This window comes from Camelus ferus, chromosome 4 (assembly GCF_009834535.1).
Source record: "Camelus ferus isolate YT-003-E chromosome 4, BCGSAC_Cfer_1.0, whole genome shotgun sequence".
Taxonomy (NCBI): domain Eukaryota; kingdom Metazoa; phylum Chordata; class Mammalia; order Artiodactyla; family Camelidae; genus Camelus; species Camelus ferus.
Window position 1 is genome coordinate 63,939,993 of NC_045699.1, and position 19,735 is coordinate 63,959,727.

The window sequence follows — 19,735 nt, forward strand, 5'->3', positions numbered from 1 at the left end:
CAACCACAGACACTGTCTTGCATTTATTCACACAGAGGAATAAGAACTGGTACAAATAATAAACACTGCTTTAAATACAAATAAATAGTTCTGGTTTCTAAAGGAAACAACTCCAGATATTTTCTAAGTTCCTATTAAAAATAGATTATTTTGCATTAAGTCAGTCCTACTCCACAATAACCCTTTGAGGACTTCAGGATAAAATGGTGAATTGTATGCTCTAAGAAGTCACCAGAAAAATGAGATAATGCTTCCACCTCCCTGAACTATCCCCGAGGTGGAAGGAGAGTTACTTGCATTTTAGAGCTAACAAATACAGAAAGTATTCACCTTTTAAAGATACCTGAAAAGTTCTGCTTGGGAAAGGTGGTAAGAATTTCTCTGACCCAGTTCTGTGAATTCTGAAACCTCATTATGTTAAAGTTTTGGTTCAAGTGTCTTAAATTCATGTATGCTCATAGGATGACAAGTTCCTATAATGAAGTTTCCTCTCGCTAGGAACAATGATGGTAGACAGCCTGTAATCACTACGAGTGACACCGTGGGTAATACAGTGATTTACCTGGTAAAGCAGCAATGGTGCTGCCCAGTGAAACAGTCCATCAACCTGGCACCAAGACGACCGAGACTCCTGACAGAAGCATACTCCCAAATCTGTTGATTTATTTTTATTTCTCTATTGTTCTATTTAAAATGCTCAAAGTGGCAAAAAAAAAAAAAAAAAAAGAACCTGGGGAGAAATATGTTCTACAAATGAAGAATTGTCTTAAAGTCATGCAGTCTCCCAAGCTTTTAAAAACTACAAAAAGCATGAAGTCACTATAGTCTTGGTGCCAGAGCAGTGCCTGCTCCATTGGTTTTCTGTGTCCACGCACGTCCCCACCTCACCCCCGACAAGACAATTCAATTTCTTCTACTCAGACCCCTACACACTTATTAATAAATAATATGTTTGACAGAGATCAATATAGCAATGTTTAAGTTTTCAAAGAAAATTTGCTTTTCTATTTAGATTAACCATGATACAATTCCAAATAGAACATTCTCATGCTATTAAAAACAATCTCATGCAATAAATGCAATTTTAAAAGCCCCACATTAACAATGACATTTGGTATTATAGAAGGCAGGATTATTTAGATTTAAAAAAAATGATCAGACAGAATAAAAGTTGGATTTCCAAACAGAACTCCTGTTGTGGTATAAAATGCTAAATTTCAGTCTACAGTTTTGTCGACGCAAATGATTTTAAGATATACACCATGTTTCCCTAATTGGGATTTTTGAAACAATAAGCATAATTCTCAAACAGATTACCACAACATTTGCTCAAAGAACCAGCTCTTTTTGCCAAGAACTTTTTTCTTTTTAGTCCAGTTGGAGGGACTTCCATTGAAAATTTTGGAACAACAGTTCTGAACATGATTCAAAATCTCTCACTTCCCTCCCTGTCTTTTACTTTTTCTTTATGTTGTAAAGAGAGTTGAGCACAGAAAAATGTTTTTTTTTTTAAGATGGATATTAATAAATTAAGTTTCCTGATTTAAATAACAACAGTTTTATGTTTGCCTTTCTCTCTGGCACACTATATGATGTTTCTAGAGTTACAAATCCAAACAAACCAGCCAACTAGAGCATCCCAGTGTTCAGATCACAGTTTTGGATACAATCCTATTTATTCTGGATGATGCTCAATTCCACACATACTTCAGGGAAGAAACATCCATAAGAACATCCAAAAATGTCATGTGACCAAACTCTTAACATGTGATTGTGCTCTGCTGGATAGTACCATTCACATCGACAAAGTACAAAGGCAGAGGATTTCAGGTGTGGAGACCAATTTGCTTCTGCTGTTACGGGAATTCATGAACATCATCTTCGGGACTTCCAGGCTGTTCTAGAGTAAGGAGTAGTCCTTTTTTTGTCTGGTGGCTTGAAGTAGGAATAAACAGGCGCTGCTGGATACTCTGCATCAGGATTTTCCGCCATCATTTTCAGCTTTGCTTCAATGGCTTTTATCTTGGCAGTGACGCTAGGAAAAGGACAGCAGAGGATGAGAGTGGGCCTGGGTACACGGAGAGGACCCCTGCGTATTTCACCTTCATTGTGCCGCTTGTGCGTATCAGAGAAGCAACCAGATACTCAAACACAAACACGAAAACGTTTCATAGAAAACACACACAAAAATAATTAATGTTGTCATTTTAGGAAAGAGATCAAGTCTGAACCATCTATTAAGTTTTTACTGTATGATACCATTAGGAGTATTTCGCGTGTTGCTACATTTAAACCTCTGACACCAACACTTTCAGCACTTTAAGGCTTGGCAGATGGTAGGTACTCAAAATAATTCGTGTAGAAATTGAAAGCAGAGTCTAGGAGAGGTATCTGTACACCCACGTTCATGGAAGCATTAATTCACAATTGATAAAATGTGTAAGTAACCCGAGTGTCCATTAGAGCATGAATGGCTAAGCAAAATGTGCTCTGTCCACACACTACAACATGGATGAACCTGGGGGACCTTGTCTTATGAAACAAGCCAGTCTCAAATAGACAAACACTGTATGACTCCACTGACACAAGGTACCTGAAGTCGTCAGCATCAGAGAGAGAAAGCGGAACAGTGATTGGCAGGGGCTTGGGGGAAGTGAGAATGGGGAGCTACTGTTTAACAGGTATAGAGTTTCAGCAGAGGCAAAGAATTGTGGAGACGGATAGTGGCAATGGTCATACAAAACTACGCATGCGCTTAATACCAGTGAACGGTACACTTAAAAATGGCTAAGATGGTAAATGCTATGTTACGTATATTTTACCACAACAAAAAAAATTGGAAAAAATAATCCATATAGGCTCATCCCTCATTTTGTAGATGAAGAAAACGAGGCACAGAAAGAAAGGTTAACTTGCCCAGTGTTACTAGCAAATGGTAGAGTTGAGATTTGAATAAAACTGGACTCTGGAGCCCCTGCTATGAACTATTACACTGGACCACCTTCTGAATCACTGAATAATAGAAAAAACATTCTGGAAATCCTATGAAGTCCCTTTTTACTGTCATTTCCAGAGCGCTTACAATGGGCCAGGCAGTGTGCCCAGGACTTTACTTACATCGTTTCTAATCCTTGCAATGATATTGCAAGGGTTATCATCTATGTTTTATAGATAAACAAAAGCAGAGAGGTAGCGATTCACCCAAGGGTCACACAGCTTGCAAACCGCGGAGCCGGGATTCAAGCCCAGCTTGTCTATCATCAAAGCCCTTGCTTTTTCCCTTTGTTAGACTGGGAGCTGAGCAGCCTGTATTAGACAGAAGGGGTGAGGAGACACTGCAGAAGGGGTGAGGAATTCCCTTTGCATCAAGGTCACTACCGACCCCGGACCAGAATACAAAGCACTCAGGCAGAGTATTTTTTGGCCCACAGCTCACTTTATTTTCAATTCTTGATGCTGTCAATGATCTACAGTTAGGGAGAGAGGCTTGGGAAGAAACATATACATGGCCTTTTAAAGATTTTCAAAAGGCATACATGTGCACATATTCCTAACATTACACAGGCAATGTAAAATTAAAAACTAAGTTGCAATAAAAAAGAACCCTGAGGCATTACTGAGATGCATTCCAGCACCTTTTCCATTAATGGAAAATTAACAACAAGCCATTCATTCCATATAAGTCATAGGGGAAAAAAAACTTCTCTAATTAAGCATAGATGTAGCTCAGCGGTAGAACATGTGTCTAGCGTGCACAAGGTCCTGGGTTCAATCCCCAGTACCTCCATTAAAATAAATAGCCTAATTACCTCCCCCAGAATAAAAATAAATAAATAGATAGATAGATAGATAGGTAGGTAGATATTAACAGAAAGTTATGAGCCGAGGTTCTCTGATTGAAAAATAAATGGAAAACACTAGGCTAGGTTATCTAGTGAAAAGAGCAAACACTGAAAATAAGACACTGAAGACATGTTCACTGTTAACATGGAGATCACCAAGCACAATGCAGTCACCCCTTCCCAACACGAGCTGGATTTATGAAAACCTCCATGAAAAACTAATCTGTGGTTAAGGAGGCCCAATATTATGGAGAAAATAAGATAGCTGAAATAAGTTCCTAGTGAATCCATAAAAGTCATAATAATTTTTTAAAAAATTGGGGGGGGGAAGAGTACAAACTAAATCAGCACAAAATTAAGAAATATCAACAGTATTAAACAAATTAGTAACTATAAAATTAATTTTAATTTACCAATTTTATCAGTCCTGAAAACTTTTCAGGATCACCTTCCCCTGCGGTTTAATGAGATGCTTGCAAATCCGTTTTGTTTGGTTCAGATAATACACAAGAAAGGTTATTTGTTTTTCTCCGGTTTGGCCCTCTATCCAAATAGGCATCGCTTTCCTGACTTCACGATGAGTGTTGACTTCTGATCCTTATAAAACACTGACGCTCTTTCACATACCTTCTTCCTCTCCCCTGGAACAGGCTTCAGAACTGTATTCCTGTATTTACAGCCTGGAGTTTCTCTGAAGCAGTAACTGAAAGACTAATTTTGAAGTCCGGTAGACCTGGCTTTGAATCTGGACTCTGCAATTTGTTACCTGCGTGATCTTGGCCAAGATGTTTTACCTCTCTAAACTTGTTTCCTCATATGTAAAATGACTATAATAGTACTTTTGCCAGAATTACTATAATTGAATGTCATAATGGCGTGTAAAGTATTTAGCACAGAGCCTGTTTCATAGTAAGCCCAATAAATCCTGGCTATTGCTATTGCTCACGTTTCTTCCCCAGGCTACAGTGCTAAAAAAAAACAAACCCTCTACTTCGGCTCATCCATCTACTTAACTTCCCCTTTCTCTTCCCAACCCTCAATTCTTTCTGTTTTGAATTAACTGCAAAGACGTAATTTACAATTTGTAGTACCAGAACCAAAACTGTTAATAGTCGTTGAAATGGTACATAAATTTAAAGTGCTGCAAACTCAAATTCTGTATAAATTTTGTTGGGGAGAAATTAGTGTATAATGACAAATGCTGAAGATTACCAAGGCCTTATTAAAATGCCTGTTTTCAGGGCAAGGACTGTGATATACCTTTGCATTCCCAGTGCCAAGTGTAATAGCTGGTACATGGTAAGTACACCTAGCCTTTTTTGAGTGTTATGAATTCTGTAAATGGGGAGGAGGTATGAATTCTGTGCTCTGGTGGGTACAGGAGGAGGTGAAATGTATACATTCTGGAGATTACCAGAACACATCTCTCAACATGTCAAAAGCTAGTAGATTCTACTCTACATTAAGAGTGCAAGGTTTACTAGAGCATGAATGGAGGTTAGAATGAAGAAATGGCTCAAGCTCTTGCAGACTGCTTTGTGTCCTCCTACAGGACACCATCTTACCTTAGGTTAGACTGAGTCGGCTCAGTGCTTGAGGACGGCTCCAGACTAATTGGAAGGATCTTATCATTCTTGTTATGGTCGTACCTCTGAAAGTAAGAAAAAGGCAAATTACTCACTTGGGCAGAAACCAGCCCTTTACTGTGGCACATGTGTTCAGAAACCCCAACCCCATCTGTGTTATTGTTAGATTATTTCTAGACAATCTTAGGACTGCTTTATACTCAGAATTAATGCAAAAGTCCAGATAGTTTTGGCCTAAAAGTTATAAACTTTGAAAAAGAAGTTTAGAAGTGGTTTCTCATCTAGCCATTAATCCTCCTTATTTGGTAGGAAAAGAAATTCAACCTTTCTACTTGCAGATGGCACAAATACACAGCAGGATTGCCCTCTTAACATTCTTACTCTGTCACATATCACCTCTTCCAATATTGATTTTGCTCTGCGCAAAGCAATGTAAAATTTTGCTAGATTTCTGCAAATTATCAACCATAATGTACAACTCTTTACAGGTCTAAGTGGAGAAGAAAAGAAACAACAGCTTTCAGCCACTGATCCAGGAAACATTCTCTGGTAAAAGAGTAGTTTATTTGATGTCAGGTAATTATATACTTCTTTAAAAAAGTAAACACAATTTTAAAGAGCAATCAGGAGCCTCTGGTCAAAAAGACTTGTAGGAGAAGAGAACCGCAGGGCACAGAGATTCTCAAATGAAAGACAGAACGAAGGATGGTTTATTTCTCTTGCGCCTCTTTTCAATGAGATGCAGAATGAGAAAATGACAGCCAGCTTGGCAAATGAGACTTGATTTTCTTTTGAGTAAAAAAAGTATTTGGTAATTCTTGTTGTTTCTATTTTTAAGGCAATGTGTCCTAGAAATTGAGAAGGCTCAAAGACCCAAAGTGTCTGAGCTGTGTTTTTTAGCTTGGACACTGAACTCAAATGTTTAATTACTGTGACTCGTTACTGGGAAGCTTGTTGGGTAGAGTCTCTGATCAAAAGTCATGCTTATCTAGCTACAGATTGAGGCTTTCATTTTAATTGCCACAAATCTTTTTGCAGACAGGCCTGTCAAGACCACACTGCAGGAGAAAGAGAATCAACTTTGGGAATTGTTCCACTGCACGTAACTTCACCTGTGCTGGCAGTAACAGAATCCCACTTTTTTTTTTTTCACGGGTGTAGCTTTTCCAGTGTATTTTCCCAATAGAACAACTGGAGATGAAAATGACAGTTTGCTACTGCTCGGACCTTGGAGTCAATAAAGACACTACAAATAACTCTCAAAATCTCGGGAGTGAGGAAATGCCAGTGCTTTCAGCATTCTTACAAACTACCCATTTCTCAAGCATTTAGAATAAACAATTCAAACTCTCCACAGAATTGAGAGGCTGGGAAGAGTCTAATAATGCCTAAAGCAACTAATTTTAAAAATAAATACATTTTTTTCCTCCAAAGAACAACCCCCACTAAAAAAATAATAGGGGTCTGAGTATACACATCAGCCACATGGAAAAATCAATCAGAAACAGAATCTGCGGGTATGTGGAGAGAAACAACGAAGGAACTTAATCCCTCCTGAGATGTTTCTCAGAAGAAAAATCTGGCAACACACATGGTACGTACAAGCAGGAGACCAGAGTATGGCCGCTCCAGATGTGCAGAGGCTGGGATGCAAACGGGTAATGGACAACTGTCCTTCAGAAGACTCGTTTAGGGTGAGCTATGCTGTCTTTCCAGCCCGTCAGACTTACCTTCACTTGAGCGTGAGCCCATCGCACCACCAGCTTCTTGGACAGAGCCAGCTTGCCATTGAGACACTGGATGGCTTGTTCTGCTTCCTGTTCAGGACAGGGACTGAGGTTAGTCAAAATTTTAAATGGCTGACTAGCTGTATGGGTTCTCACAGGGCCTCACTGGCTTTGATGGTTGAATTTCTAAATGCTTTTGGTAAACAAGTGGCGAAGCATTTACAATTTTAAAAAAGCAGAATAACAAAGAGGGTATGAGTTTTTGTAAACGCAGTCAAACGAATATTCAAATCCTGGCTCTGTCACTTACTGGCAGTGTTAATATTTGGCAGTCACTTAATCTCTCTGGGTTATTAGCCTTTTTCACCTGTAAAATATGGATATGACTACTTGGTCCTCAGTGGCTACCGTGAGAAGTCAAAGAGCACAGGCAGAAAGCATGGAGCATACGGTAAGCACTCAACCAATGTCAGGTAACAATTTTGTTCCTATTAGGTGACACTTTTCTACACACTTCTGTTAGTTAGAGTGGCACCTAGTATGTGAAGAAACTGTACTCCTCCTGGGGATTCTGAAACTATATCCTGGACTAGCACTTATCCCCCCTGAATCTAAAGTGAGAAACAGTCACGGCTTCAAAGGATATGGGAGTGAAGGAAACCAGGCCGGAAAAAGCAGGAGTGAGTCAAAGAGACTATGAGCAAGGTATGTGTGTGAGCCAATCTGTGCACCTGGTTTTCAGAGCCAGAAGTTCCCTGACCCTTTCCCCATCAGATATAGGAGCAGCAAGGTTGAAAGGAATTCCTGAAGCTGGATAATTGGCACTCTAGGACATTCCCAGGAAGCCTGGCTGTACTTTTCCATCCTGCCAAACCTTCTCCGCTCCATTTGTATCCGTGAGGCATACGGCCAAGTGTAACCCACGTTTACTGGGAGTGAAGAAGCCCTTAAGGAACAGGAAGAGGAACAAGGAGAGTCTGAGGCCTCAGTGTAAGACTAGCAGGCATTCCAGTCTGCTTTTACTAGTACTTCTCCTGGTCCTCTGGGTCTCATGACATTCAACAAATACCTGAGACCCCACTGTGAGATAAGTGCTTGTCACCGGCATCTTGCTTCACTATGGCACACAAAGCTGAGGGATAGGTGAGATGTTTTATTCTTCTTTTAGTTTCATTTAGTGAGTTAGAATTCACATGACACTCTCTTTAATTCTGTAGCATCAGCAGTTGTTAAGATGCCAGCAGGTGATAAAATGTTTTAAAAAATAATTTCCTATTTCTGCAACTTGTTTCAAAATTCATGTATTCAACAGTATTATTAAATGCCAAATGTGTTTTCACATGTACCCTCACCTGTTCTCTCAACTTCCTATAAGGAAGGAGGGTGGAGGGTGTGTGTTTTTAATCCCCATTTTTAGATGAAAACTGAGGCCAGAAGTTAAGAGGCTTGATTTGCCCAAAGTTAATAAATTAAAGAGCCAGAAATCCAAGCTAAGGTTTGTGACTTCTAGTTCAGTGTTTTTAAACCAACAGCTACCCTCAACATGACCAATGATTTTAGTTGTCTGTAAATATCCTCATCACACTCTATCATTAGAGAAGAATAAAGTACTTTAAAATGCTAACTATATAGGGCATTCTTTCATTTTGTTTTCTCTAAAAACAAAACAAAAACTGAACAATTAGAACAACAATGTATCACTTATTGCCTATCATATCTGCAAAAATAAGAGGAAATTAAAAAAAAATCCCCAGCACTAGTAAGGACAAATGACACTCTCACATAGTTTCAGAACATACTGATACATCATTTTTTGAAGGCAATTTGGCAGTCATGTTAAGAAAAAATACGCACGGCCTTTGTTGACACCACTTCGTTTCCACGAATGTAGTAAATATGCACATAGTTAGCGCTAAAAAGATGTTCATTACTGTACTGTTTACACTTGTGAATCACTGTGGACAACCTTAACAGCTAACAATTGGAGACGAGTCAAATAACTTTTCATATGCTCATATGATGAAATTTTATGCTGTCATCACAGATTACACTGATTAGCTTTTAAACTAAATAACAAGTGTATACTAGAGATACATCAATGAATTTGTACATATATCTATAGCTACATCAGTGAGACCACAGTATGATAGAGACTGTTATCCTGATGTGTATTAGATGACAGAAAAAATTTTAATTTGCTCTGAGTGGTAAACAGAATATGATTCTGTTTGTCTGTTACAAGCTGCACATGTGTGTATGTGTGTGTGAATGTGAAGAAGGAAGCAGAGACTAGAAAGGCACATAACCAAACATTAAAAACAGTGATTATTTCTGGGTGTTAAGCTGGTAAATGAAGTTACTTATCTACATTTTCATCTGCAAGAAACATGTATCACTTTTACAATAAGAAAAACACCCAAATACAATTATTAATAAAACAATAATGAGGCACTGTTCCCACACATGACTAATAAAGCTATTGAGCTATAAACAGTATCTCTATATTTAATAACATTAAAATTCATTTCCCTTATCAAGGTATGTCCACTCCAAGGACTAAATTTTAATACAAGATACATGGAGGTATCATGGTTGAAGCTGGCCGTTCTCTTTCTCCATTTTTATTCAAATTTGTCCGCACTTATTCTGATACATTGAGAAGAAGGGTACGTTTTTAAGAAATCAAAATAAAAGAGTTTGTGGGTGGCTAACCACAGACAGGGAGGGCTTCTGCACCACGGGGCAAAACTACTGAAAGAAAAGAAGGCCTGCCGCTAAAGGAACAAACAAAACAGAACAGGGAGGAGGATGTCCACGTGCTTAATGTGGGCATCCCAAAGCATTTGGTCAAGAAAGTAGGTCAGCCGACCGCCTTAGCCAGCCAGCCTGGGGTGGGTGGGACGAAGATTCTGTAAGCTGTTCACTAATTCGTTTACTGAGGATCACTTTTAGGACTCAGAGCAAGGCACACAGAGATGAATCAGACGTGGCTCCTGCCCACAAGGAACTCCTATTCTAGTAGTCAAGAGAGACGCACAAATAACTATGAGAGTGTAAGCACTGTGAAAGGGGGAGAAGTTCAATTACCTGCTTAGTTTCAAAGTTAACGAAACAGTACCCGCGAGGCTGTCCCTCCAAGGCACCTGACTTGTGGAAGAGGAAGTCAAACTGCTTCACTGTGCCAAACTTCTGCAGGAGCTTGAGGAGATGGTATCTGAGGAGAAAGAACAGCCCATGAGACCCTCTGGGAATTCTGTTGGCCACTCAGCAAGAACTGTGAGATAAAAGCAGGAGATAATTTATCCCAGGGATAAAATCTCACACCCCCGCCCCCTGCCTTCCTCCAAACTGTTGTGTTAGTTTATCTGGCAAAGAGAGTTGTTTGCCTCTATTTGGAATGGGAACTAGAATTGTCATGGCTATGCGTCTGTCCAGCACAAAAATACCAAACAAAAAACCACACCTAACAAACAGCTGTCTGCCCCACAGCACCATTTGTTTTTCTTTTGCAGAAAAGCTCAAAAATAGTGTCGATTTATTTATTTTTAATTCCTTGGCAGTGAAATAGTATTTGTGAATAACTGCAACTCCATCAGAAACACACACCCACACTCCAAAAGTCAAAGACAATCCTATCTCAAAAATAAACAGAGTAACAAACACACATACATTCACACAAACAGAAAAGAACAAGCCTGGAAGACTTCCCTGTTAGGTTTCATAGTTAATCATTAGCCCCAAATTGCACTTGGGAGAAACTGCCAAAAGCCAAAAAACCACAGCTAGTGGCACTTCCTTAAGTGCTTGGGAGTGTCCATCCCCGATGTGACAGAACCTCAGGACAACGTGATTGAGGCTGGTCTCACTGGGGCAGGGGAACCCGGCCAGTCCTAAAAATCATCCAGCTGCGGGTAACCAGCCAGCCTCAGTTGCTTTGACATGATCTATGCTCTGGAGCGTGGTCCAATAAAGAAGACAGACACCACGGAAGACATTTACACACGGCAGGAGGTTCACCCAAAGCTCCTACTTGCCACTCTGCCCCTCACCCTCTTCTTGGATTCCTCTCTCTAAAACTTACTTGGTTTCTACAGAGCTCTTAAGTTATTCAAACAGATGTGGCCTTAACAGGTTGCTGTGGCCAATCTCAATTCCGACTTCCTGTCATCTGATGTAAGGGTGAGACAAACCAACAGCTCTCCCGTTTCCTTTTCCTTTGGCCTTCCTCCTGGCATCCTCTGCGCTATTCAAATGGAGTCAAGGCTTTCTCTAAACAATGCTGTCCCTGTGATACTAAAAAGGTATCAGCCCACATGCTAAATCTGTTATTACTGGGAATTCTACCCCACAGGGAGTCAGTAAAGCTGTCGTTATAGCCACATTTATATTCACATTGTTTTCTAGGAGAAACGCATCAAGATTTTATTCTTGAGTAAGAATCCCCTTTGGGAGGCAGAAAGATATAAAATGGATCATAAGCTACACTAAATTTGAGACTAATGCACATCAACCATTATCCTGGATCAGGTGCCTGACACAGTGGAGCAAGGAAGACATAATACAGGTCTTACACTGAGGCAAGATGCAAGGATCCCAAGGCATAGTGTGGATATCAACCTAGTCTTTAGACCTGTTCTGAAGAAAACAACTGTAATCCTCTAGTTTCCAAATTCTCAATTCCCATCACAATACCTCAACTGCTAGTGAGAATGTAGGAGGCGATTCTCCAGGGAAAAGGGAGACACCTAAAGTGCACATTTCTGGTTTCACTTGATTTTTTTGAACAGGCTTACAGCAAGGGTGAGTCTCTCAAATGCACAGGCAGATGGAAGAGAAGCATCTCTCTCAGGGTCTTTAATTCACAGCTGCATCTTCCACTTAACTATACCTATTCAAACCTTAACGCTGCACCAGTTGCCGTGAATGGTGGGTCAAACCTGTTTTTTAAAAAGCAAACTAAGGGCTCTGTGGGCTGGTCATCTTTTCATTAGCTCCATTCTGCTTAATAGCAGGAAGGTAAGGAGATCGGCATTTCCTAGGAAATGAATTTTAATTTACTCAGGGAAAAAAAACAAAACAAAACGCCGACAGATTATTCTTTGAAAAGCTAACAAATGTGTTCTGCCCGAAAAGTGCGACCTTAAGATTCCAGGAACATCTGCTTAGGTCTGTGTCTTTCAACTTCTCCAGAACTTCTTTTCTTGTTTGATAATTTCTTGAAATTATCGGAACACCGAAACAAAAGGAATGAAATGTTTACTATTTTGCTTCCTGGAGATGGGGGCTGCAAGCTTAGATAGTGAAAGAAGCCTGAAGAATCTCGCTCTCACATCTGCAAGCACTTTTCATCTGCTGCTGAAGTACGGGCGAGCTCCCTACTCATCAGAGCCTTGCCTCACTTAATGAAACGTGGGTCCTTCAGGAGCTGGAGAATTAGCACACCAGTCCCATACGTATCTCTGCAACGTAATCAGTGTTTTCTGTAAGGGGTCTTTAAAACGGCCTTCCTGTCCAATGGCACAGAGTTAATTAATCTATACAAATGTTAAGATAGAGACCTACGATGTGTCAAGAATTGTATTAGGCACTTGGACTATCCAGAGGAATACAACTAGGTCTGTCTTCAAAGACCTGACATCCTGGTTAGAGGAGAGAGATATGTAAACAAACAATTCTAAAACAGTGTGAAGCTTGCAGATAGAGGAGTGTACAGAAGCACACAGATGGAGGGGACCAACTGTGTGGGGAAGGTGGTGGTGGTCAGTGAATGCCTTGAGCAAAGACATAAACATGAAAAGAGACAGATTCATCAGAAGAGAGTAGGGACAGGTGGGGAAAGATGTGTGCTGAGTGAGGGAATTTTAATTTGATGTTGTAGGGAGTGGGAAGCTGATTAAATGACATTCATTAAAGGTTTTTTTTTAATGCACAATTTGTTCTAGAGAAAATTTTCCTTATAAACTTACAGAAATTATTATGTAGTGGGTCTTTGTGTATATTCCCTATATGTTATTAAATGGTCTTATTCTGTTTCAAATTTAAGTAAGCAAACAGTGAAGGCTGTTTCATGGAAACCAAGGCATGAGAAGAAGCATGGGTCACAAAGTAAAAATAAGGAATGGGCTGAGAGAGACTTAGGGGCATCCTCAGGGGGAAACACTTTTTCCTCACATGCTCACGCATTTACTCTCCCTTGCATTCTAGTGTGTCCTTGAAAGTCTCCATCACAAGGGCATTTCCAAAAAAAAAAATTTTTTTTAAAATAAGATACTTCAGGTTATGACTGTTCAGTTATATGGACTGTTATAATATTTGTGCAAAAAGCACCAAATTAAATTAGGCAGTGGGAAATTGGTCCAGTCATCAACTACTTCAGTAAAACTGCATCAACTTACTTAACTCTTCTTTACTTATAAAACAGGTAATATCTGTTCCACTTACCTCACAAGGTTGTTGCAAGCTTAAATAAGAGGAACTAAAGCAATATTAGACATAGAAGACATTTTCAGATCATTCAGTTGAACATTCTCACTTTATAGGTAAGAATTATGAGGTATAATGTAGTTGAGAGGAATCAGAGTACAGTAGAAAGAACACAGGTTTGGAATCTGTTATCTCCATAAATAAAAGCATGTCATCATTCCCTTAAATCCAAATCTCTAAGATCTATTAGTTGTACAAATATTTCTGGCATGTAACATGGCCCTGAAATGGTCAGTATTGCAACTACAAAGTGAACAGAATATCAAGAGTGCCAGGTAGTTGGTTAGCAACGCATATTCTGTTGAAAAGAGGCTAAGAGACACCCTACTATAACCTGAACAAAACTCAGATTAATAACCAATAGGAACACACACAAAGGATGACTAGAACTAATTACAAAATAAACTTTGAAAAATTGAAAAGTTTCTTTTAACTGCCGCTGTTTTACATACCCCTGTAACCACTCATGACAGTGAATATACACTATCACTTGTCTTCTACAAGAAGAGAGACAACATTTGTGCAGGAGGGGCATTCAATTCATTTTATAAAAGAGATCAGGAAGAGGAATGGGAAAGAGGAGGGACCTGTGTAGGAGAGAGAGATAAGGGTCTGCTGAAGGGAAACGGCAGGAACCAGCCGAGACTGGTGGGGGCTAACAGTTTAATTATGCAAACTGGAGGGTACTCTGCAAACTTCTGTTAAGAGTCATAAGAAGTTTAGAGATTTGGATTCAAATAATATATTCTGAGATTAGACGACAAGCCAGGTACCACATGTTCACATAAGTTTCATCATGTAATCCTTCAATGTTTGGGAATGACTGTATTTTAATAATTAATCTAAGTCCATCATTACCTACCTTGAGAGGAACAGGATCTGAAAGTTTACGCACTTCAAAAACTTGGAAGAAAACCACATATTTCTACAAGATAAGACCTATCTTACTACAATGTTTGGTTTCTTTCTTGTAATTAAATAAATTAAATGAGGTAACACTAAGCATTTCATGCTAACCATAAGCTATATATGACTGGCAGTTATGTCTTTAAAAAGAAATTTAATAAATCAGTTTGTTTAATCACAAAAATGTTTTAAAATAAGGAATCCATAGAAGAAAACAGTAGAAATGATCTCCGGTGAGACAGAGGTGGGAATTCACAGGTAGAGCCCGCAAGGCCCTGATCAGGTTTAATACTTGATGTCCACCTTCGGCCTGATATAAAAAAAGCAGAGATATCGGTGGGAAAGTTTTTGAGTCAATGTTCCTATTAATGCTCTTACTAAAGAAAACAGTCATATACTCCAACGTAAGACATAAACTGAGGTGGCAGATACCCATTTGAACCTTCCTGTCAAGCAGCAGGATACAATTAGAACAAGAGTATCATTACAGGGAACTGCAGCCAAAACAATGAACATTGTTTCCATGCTCCACATTTCCATTCAGACAAGCAGAGGTGGGAATGGAAACCACTCTTGGGAGCATCCTCTCACAGCCTGGGTTTTAGATGATGGAAACAGGTCCTCCGTTTAATTCCCTCATTAACTGAGAGCTTGGGCAGGTTCACACAGTCAACCTCAAAGCCATAAGCATAAAGAGAGCCAAAATAAATCCACGGTCTATATTCAGGACCCTCGTGACCACAATAACATAATTAGAGGGCAACACATCTTAAATACCATCATAATTTCTAGAGGGATCCAATGATAGCTACACTTAGCCAATTTGAGCTTGAGCAGGTTTAAGGGACTAAACTTTCTGCCATGATCCTGACATACTAGTTTATATCTCTTTTCCCCTCTTGTAATCCCAACCCTTTCAAACACTTGCTTTCATCCCAGATTCAAACAAGCAGACTCCTTTGTCTCCTCTCCCCTTGCCTTTAACACGATTCCAAAGGCAGTGCCTTCTAGGACTGATGATACACCCCATGCTGGCTTTAAGCACTGACCCCATACAGCTCAATACACTCACCCTTTACTATCCTGCCACCAACCACCACTTACCCCTACTGAACGATTGGGGGAAGGAAAAACCTCTCAATTCTCTCTGCTAAGAAATTTCTTTCCAATATAATGTCCGCCAATGGGGAATCAAGACAATTCAATTAGTTTGTGGCAACGGGCAAGGCACTTCCATCTCTTGGGCCTCCATCGCCTCTACTGTAGGATAAAACAGCTGGAATATGTCAGAGCCCTATAAATGACTGCGAAAGAAAGGGTGCCTGTTGCCAAAAGGCACAGGGTGCACCCCGTTCCCTCCTTTGATCAGAGCAACTCTGAACTTTCATTTTATATATAGGTTCTGATTACTTTAGGACAAGGTTCCTCCAATTTAGAAAGTTTGAAAACTGCTTAGCATGGCACTTGGTACACAGTAGGCATTCAAATAATTTAATGAATAACTGAAAACCAAAGGGACTTAGATGATCTCTAAGATCCCTTCTGATTTTCTGTAGTTCCACGGCTGATTAACATGAATTAGAGTCAACTGGTACCTCTCTGCCTTTTTGTGAAGGTATTGAGACTTCTTCTGCTTGTTCCTTCATTTTAGGGAACAAAAGTATGCCCATGGCTGGTTCCAGAAAATAATTTCCTAGTCACTGGGTACAAGGATTCAAACTAGTTGAAAATAAAAGAACACCTTGGCAAGCAGGAAAAAGCAGTATAAGAAGTATATGATTTAAAGGTTATCCAAGTCTGTGTCTTTGCAGTACAAGAGTCCAAATGTAAGAAAAATGACAAGATAAAAGGCTAAAACAACATCACATTCCCTTCAAAGATAATTAAAACAAATAAAAGGGCCAAAGTATATCCTACATCCCTTGAAAATTCTCCTGAACATCACTACCACCATCATCCAATTTTGTAGGTCATGAACGAAAACACCTTAGACTTACTCTGTGATTTTGGGGTCCAGGTTGCCAATCCATAACCGGTGCCCTTCCTGTAGGGAACCCTCTGAAAGGATAGATGCATTCTCCAGGGGAAGAGTTTTGGTTTCTGCTTCCATCAATCTCTATGAAATACTTTAAAGGAAATGTAAACATTCAGGCAGGAGAGGAGCAACACTGTGTGAACATGAGACTTCAAATTCAATTCAACAAACATTTATTCAAAGAGAGCATGCCCTGGGCAGTCCTTCAAAGGCCTCAGTTATGTCACAAGCAGGGCCCCAGCTCCAGTTCCCTTGGGACAGCTCCTCTGGCAGCCAGAGAGCAAAGGCTTCCATTTAAGGTGAAAGGGGCGTGGTTTTGCGTGTAGAAACTAGTTTTCCTCTTCTAAAGCCACAGACTGACTGGGCAGGAGGCCAAAGTCTCTATTAACTACATGATACTCCAGCTCAACAACTGTGACCCAAAATATGCCTTGGAAACCACCAGAAAGCAAGTCTTAATGACACTTAATGGTATGGGTGGGGAAGAACAACAGTAAGTAACCAATTAGTTATTATTATGTTTAATACTTTGGGAGACACTGGAAAGAAAAGACTAACTTTCTCCTTAGTTATTCTAGCTCCATTTACTAGCTGTGTAACCTTTGGCAAATTACTTAACCACTCTGTTCCTCAGTTTCCTCATTTGTAAAATGGGGACAATTAAGAGACGTGCAGATTCACTGAGTTAATACACCAAAAGCATTAAGAACAATTCATGGCATCTTAGAAGCATTTGATTAATTTTTGCTTAAATGATTATCAGCCTTAGTTCCTGAAATGTCTCTTCTCACAGCCAAAAAAGGAGGATGAGGGTTATGGCGCAGACAGTAATCGAAAGAGCAAAAACCTTGTGGTCAGAAGGCCTGGTTCCAAATTTTGGCATTTCCACTTGAAGTCACTTTCAAGCTTCTGTTTCCTCATCTCTACATAATAAACCTTGCCCTGCTTATAACTTAAGAGTTGCTGAGAAGACCAAAAATGAGACAACAGATGTAAAATAAAGCTTTAATGCATAATGTGGTAGAGAAAGAAAAGATAAAAGGGCTGGGAAGCTGGCAGGTTCAGAACTCCCTGCCGGAGAAAACATGTGCGCTATAAAAGCAGACGTGCTCCGAGATCAGTACTGTGGGAACTGTGTGTTAATAACAGCTGAAGTATAACGAACACTGCCATCATCTCTTATTCACCTCAGCACAGACTATACGGTCTGGCACACAGTAGCCCCGAGATAACTGTTAAATTGTCATGTGTTTACTATCCCCACACATGAAGGTATTCTTCCTCTCTCACTCACATATTCAATCTGTTCCATAATGGGTGACAAGCAACTCCTAACTGCTAAACCCAGGGCTATGTGCTGAAAATAGAGAAACGAATAAGCCACAGCTCTTAATCCTACTTCCTGGGAGAAAGGTGAAACAGGCATAAACAGAATCCCAGCTGTGGGAACTGGGAAGGAGAAACGTTTTGTCTTCTCCCTGCTTTCCTTTCCTCCTACTTTCTCCCAGATCATTCATTCAAAAAATTTTTATAGAGCCTCTATTTTCCAGGCATTGTCGAGGTACTGGGGACAGGGCAGTGAACAAACAAGGTCTCTGCCCTCTGGACGCTTATATTTGGAAGAGGGGCAGGACAAAACAAAAGCAAAATAAACAACAAAATGTAATGTGTGATAAGTGCTGCAAACAGTTAAGCAAGGCTACTGACAAGGAGACTGGGGTTGGACTACTTTAGAGTTAGTAGGGAAGGGGGACCTCTAAAAAAGACATTAGAGATGAGACTTGAATGACAGAAACTCCTGATTTTCTCGTGTCTAAAACCGGCAATAATACCAACAGGTACTTAATAACACACGAGGGTATCATTTTTAGCAGGAAGAATGCAGACTATGGAGCCAAAGGATATGCACTGAAATTATGGCTTTTGCACCCAGTTATTGTGTCTTTACCAAGTCATGATCTCCCCCTTATGTGCCCTATTCTCAGAAAAGCTTTCCCTTTTAGGGTAGAGAATCTTGTTAGTCTATCAGTCACCTTTTTATTTCCATATAAGACTAACTCAATGCGTTATATACTGTTTTATCTTCTGTTTCCCTCACTAGAATGTAAGCTACTAGAGGGCAGGGCCTTGCCTATTTTGATCATGATTCTATCCCTGCCTGGCTCCTGGATGGCGCTCAACATCACCGAATTAATCAATGAAGCAGGCCACCTCAACACTGGGAGCCTGTTTCTTCTTGCTTCTTATAATGGGCATAATTATCCCTACCTTAAGGGTTGTTATGAGGCTTAAATATGACAATACATGTGACAGCTTAGCAGGGCGTTTTTTGAGGAAAGGTAAAGTGTAATAAAAGATCAAGAAGGCATACGGCCATCAAAATCCTTTGGGTCTGCAATGGCGACAAATCCTTAGATTCAGAGTTCACAAAACGCCTACTCCCCTAGCTAAGCTTCAACGACCCTGGAAACCAGGAACAGTTATTTAGGGTAACTGAAGTGCAGAGAAGCAAATGTGCTTGTTCCCACAAGCTAACAGTAACGGTGGGGTCAAGCCTGGAATCCCAGCTTCCCGATTCCTGGCCGCGAATTCCCAGATGCGATGGGTTATTACTAGGATTGTTATTTCCGGGCCAGCGGCGGGACAATCCGGGGCGGGGCCTGAGAAGCTGTCTCGCAAGGGCAGCCTCCTCTGGGAGCCCCTTGAGGGGCTGGCGCTAAGGTGCAGGCGGGCGTCGCGGCCGGACTCACCTTGTGACCCCGGCGTCGTTCCCTCGGCTCATGCCCCCAAAGCAGGTCCCCACTCCGCGTTCCGACGGCCCTCTAGATGCGTCCACCTCAAAGCCGCCAGCTGCCAGGCCGCCCGTGACGCACTACGCCTGCGCCGCCACGCCGCCCCGTGACGTCACGCCGCCCGCGCCGCCGCCGTCTCGCGAGTCTTTTGCTAGTACCCTGGGAGCTAGCTGGTGAGTGGCCTCGGCAGAGCCTCGAGGCGCGCGCGGGGTCCGGGTGCCAGAGACCTCTATTCAGGGACCTCTAGGGGATTTTAGAGGGTTTGAACACTGTCCCCGATGCGTTCCGTTGAAATCCGGCTTGACCTTTATGGCTGGGGGCGGGGCCTGTGGATCAGAGCGAGTCTCACGGGGTGGGGGCGGGG

The 19,735-nt window shown here is 40.7% G+C and overlaps 2 protein-coding genes and 1 long non-coding RNA gene across 7 annotated transcripts in view; 2 read left to right on the forward strand and 1 right to left on the reverse strand.

Moving 5' to 3' along the window:
- The window catches only part of LOC116663257, an 18,981-nt gene extending 11,420 nt beyond the window's left edge, over positions 1–7,561 (forward strand). Inside the window, exons 2-3 of the long non-coding RNA XR_004319473.1 lie at positions 5,917–6,004; positions 6,467–7,561. This is a non-coding gene — a long non-coding RNA (uncharacterized LOC116663257). The remainder of the gene's footprint in view (positions 1–5,916; positions 6,005–6,466) is intronic.
- Positions 9–19,468, reverse strand: RBM18 (RNA binding motif protein 18). 2 transcript variants are annotated; one of them, XM_006189109.3, is made up of 6 exons: positions 19,330–19,468; positions 16,542–16,670; positions 10,243–10,369; positions 7,159–7,245; positions 5,408–5,493; positions 9–2,035 (listed from the first exon to the last, which is right to left on the reverse strand). In XM_006189109.3, exons 2-6 carry the CDS (start codon positions 16,652–16,654, stop codon positions 1,876–1,878), a joined length of 573 nt encoding a protein of 190 aa, XP_006189171.1. In that variant the 5' UTR covers positions 16,655–16,670; positions 19,330–19,468; the 3' UTR covers positions 9–1,875. The 2 variants fall into 2 exon arrangements, with proteins under 2 accessions (XP_006189171.1, XP_032334257.1); XM_032478366.1 differs by lacking the exon at positions 16,542–16,670 and having other exon boundaries at positions 19,330–19,461.
- The window catches only part of MRRF (mitochondrial ribosome recycling factor), a 70,069-nt gene continuing 69,742 nt past the window's right edge, over positions 19,409–19,735 (forward strand). For 3 of the 4 annotated variants that reach the window (XM_032478362.1, XM_032478363.1, XM_032478365.1), the window contains exon 1: positions 19,409–19,544. The gene's annotated coding sequence lies outside the window, so the exon portion shown is untranslated. The remainder of the gene's footprint in view (positions 19,545–19,735) is intronic. The other variant, XM_032478364.1, reaches the window with a different exon arrangement.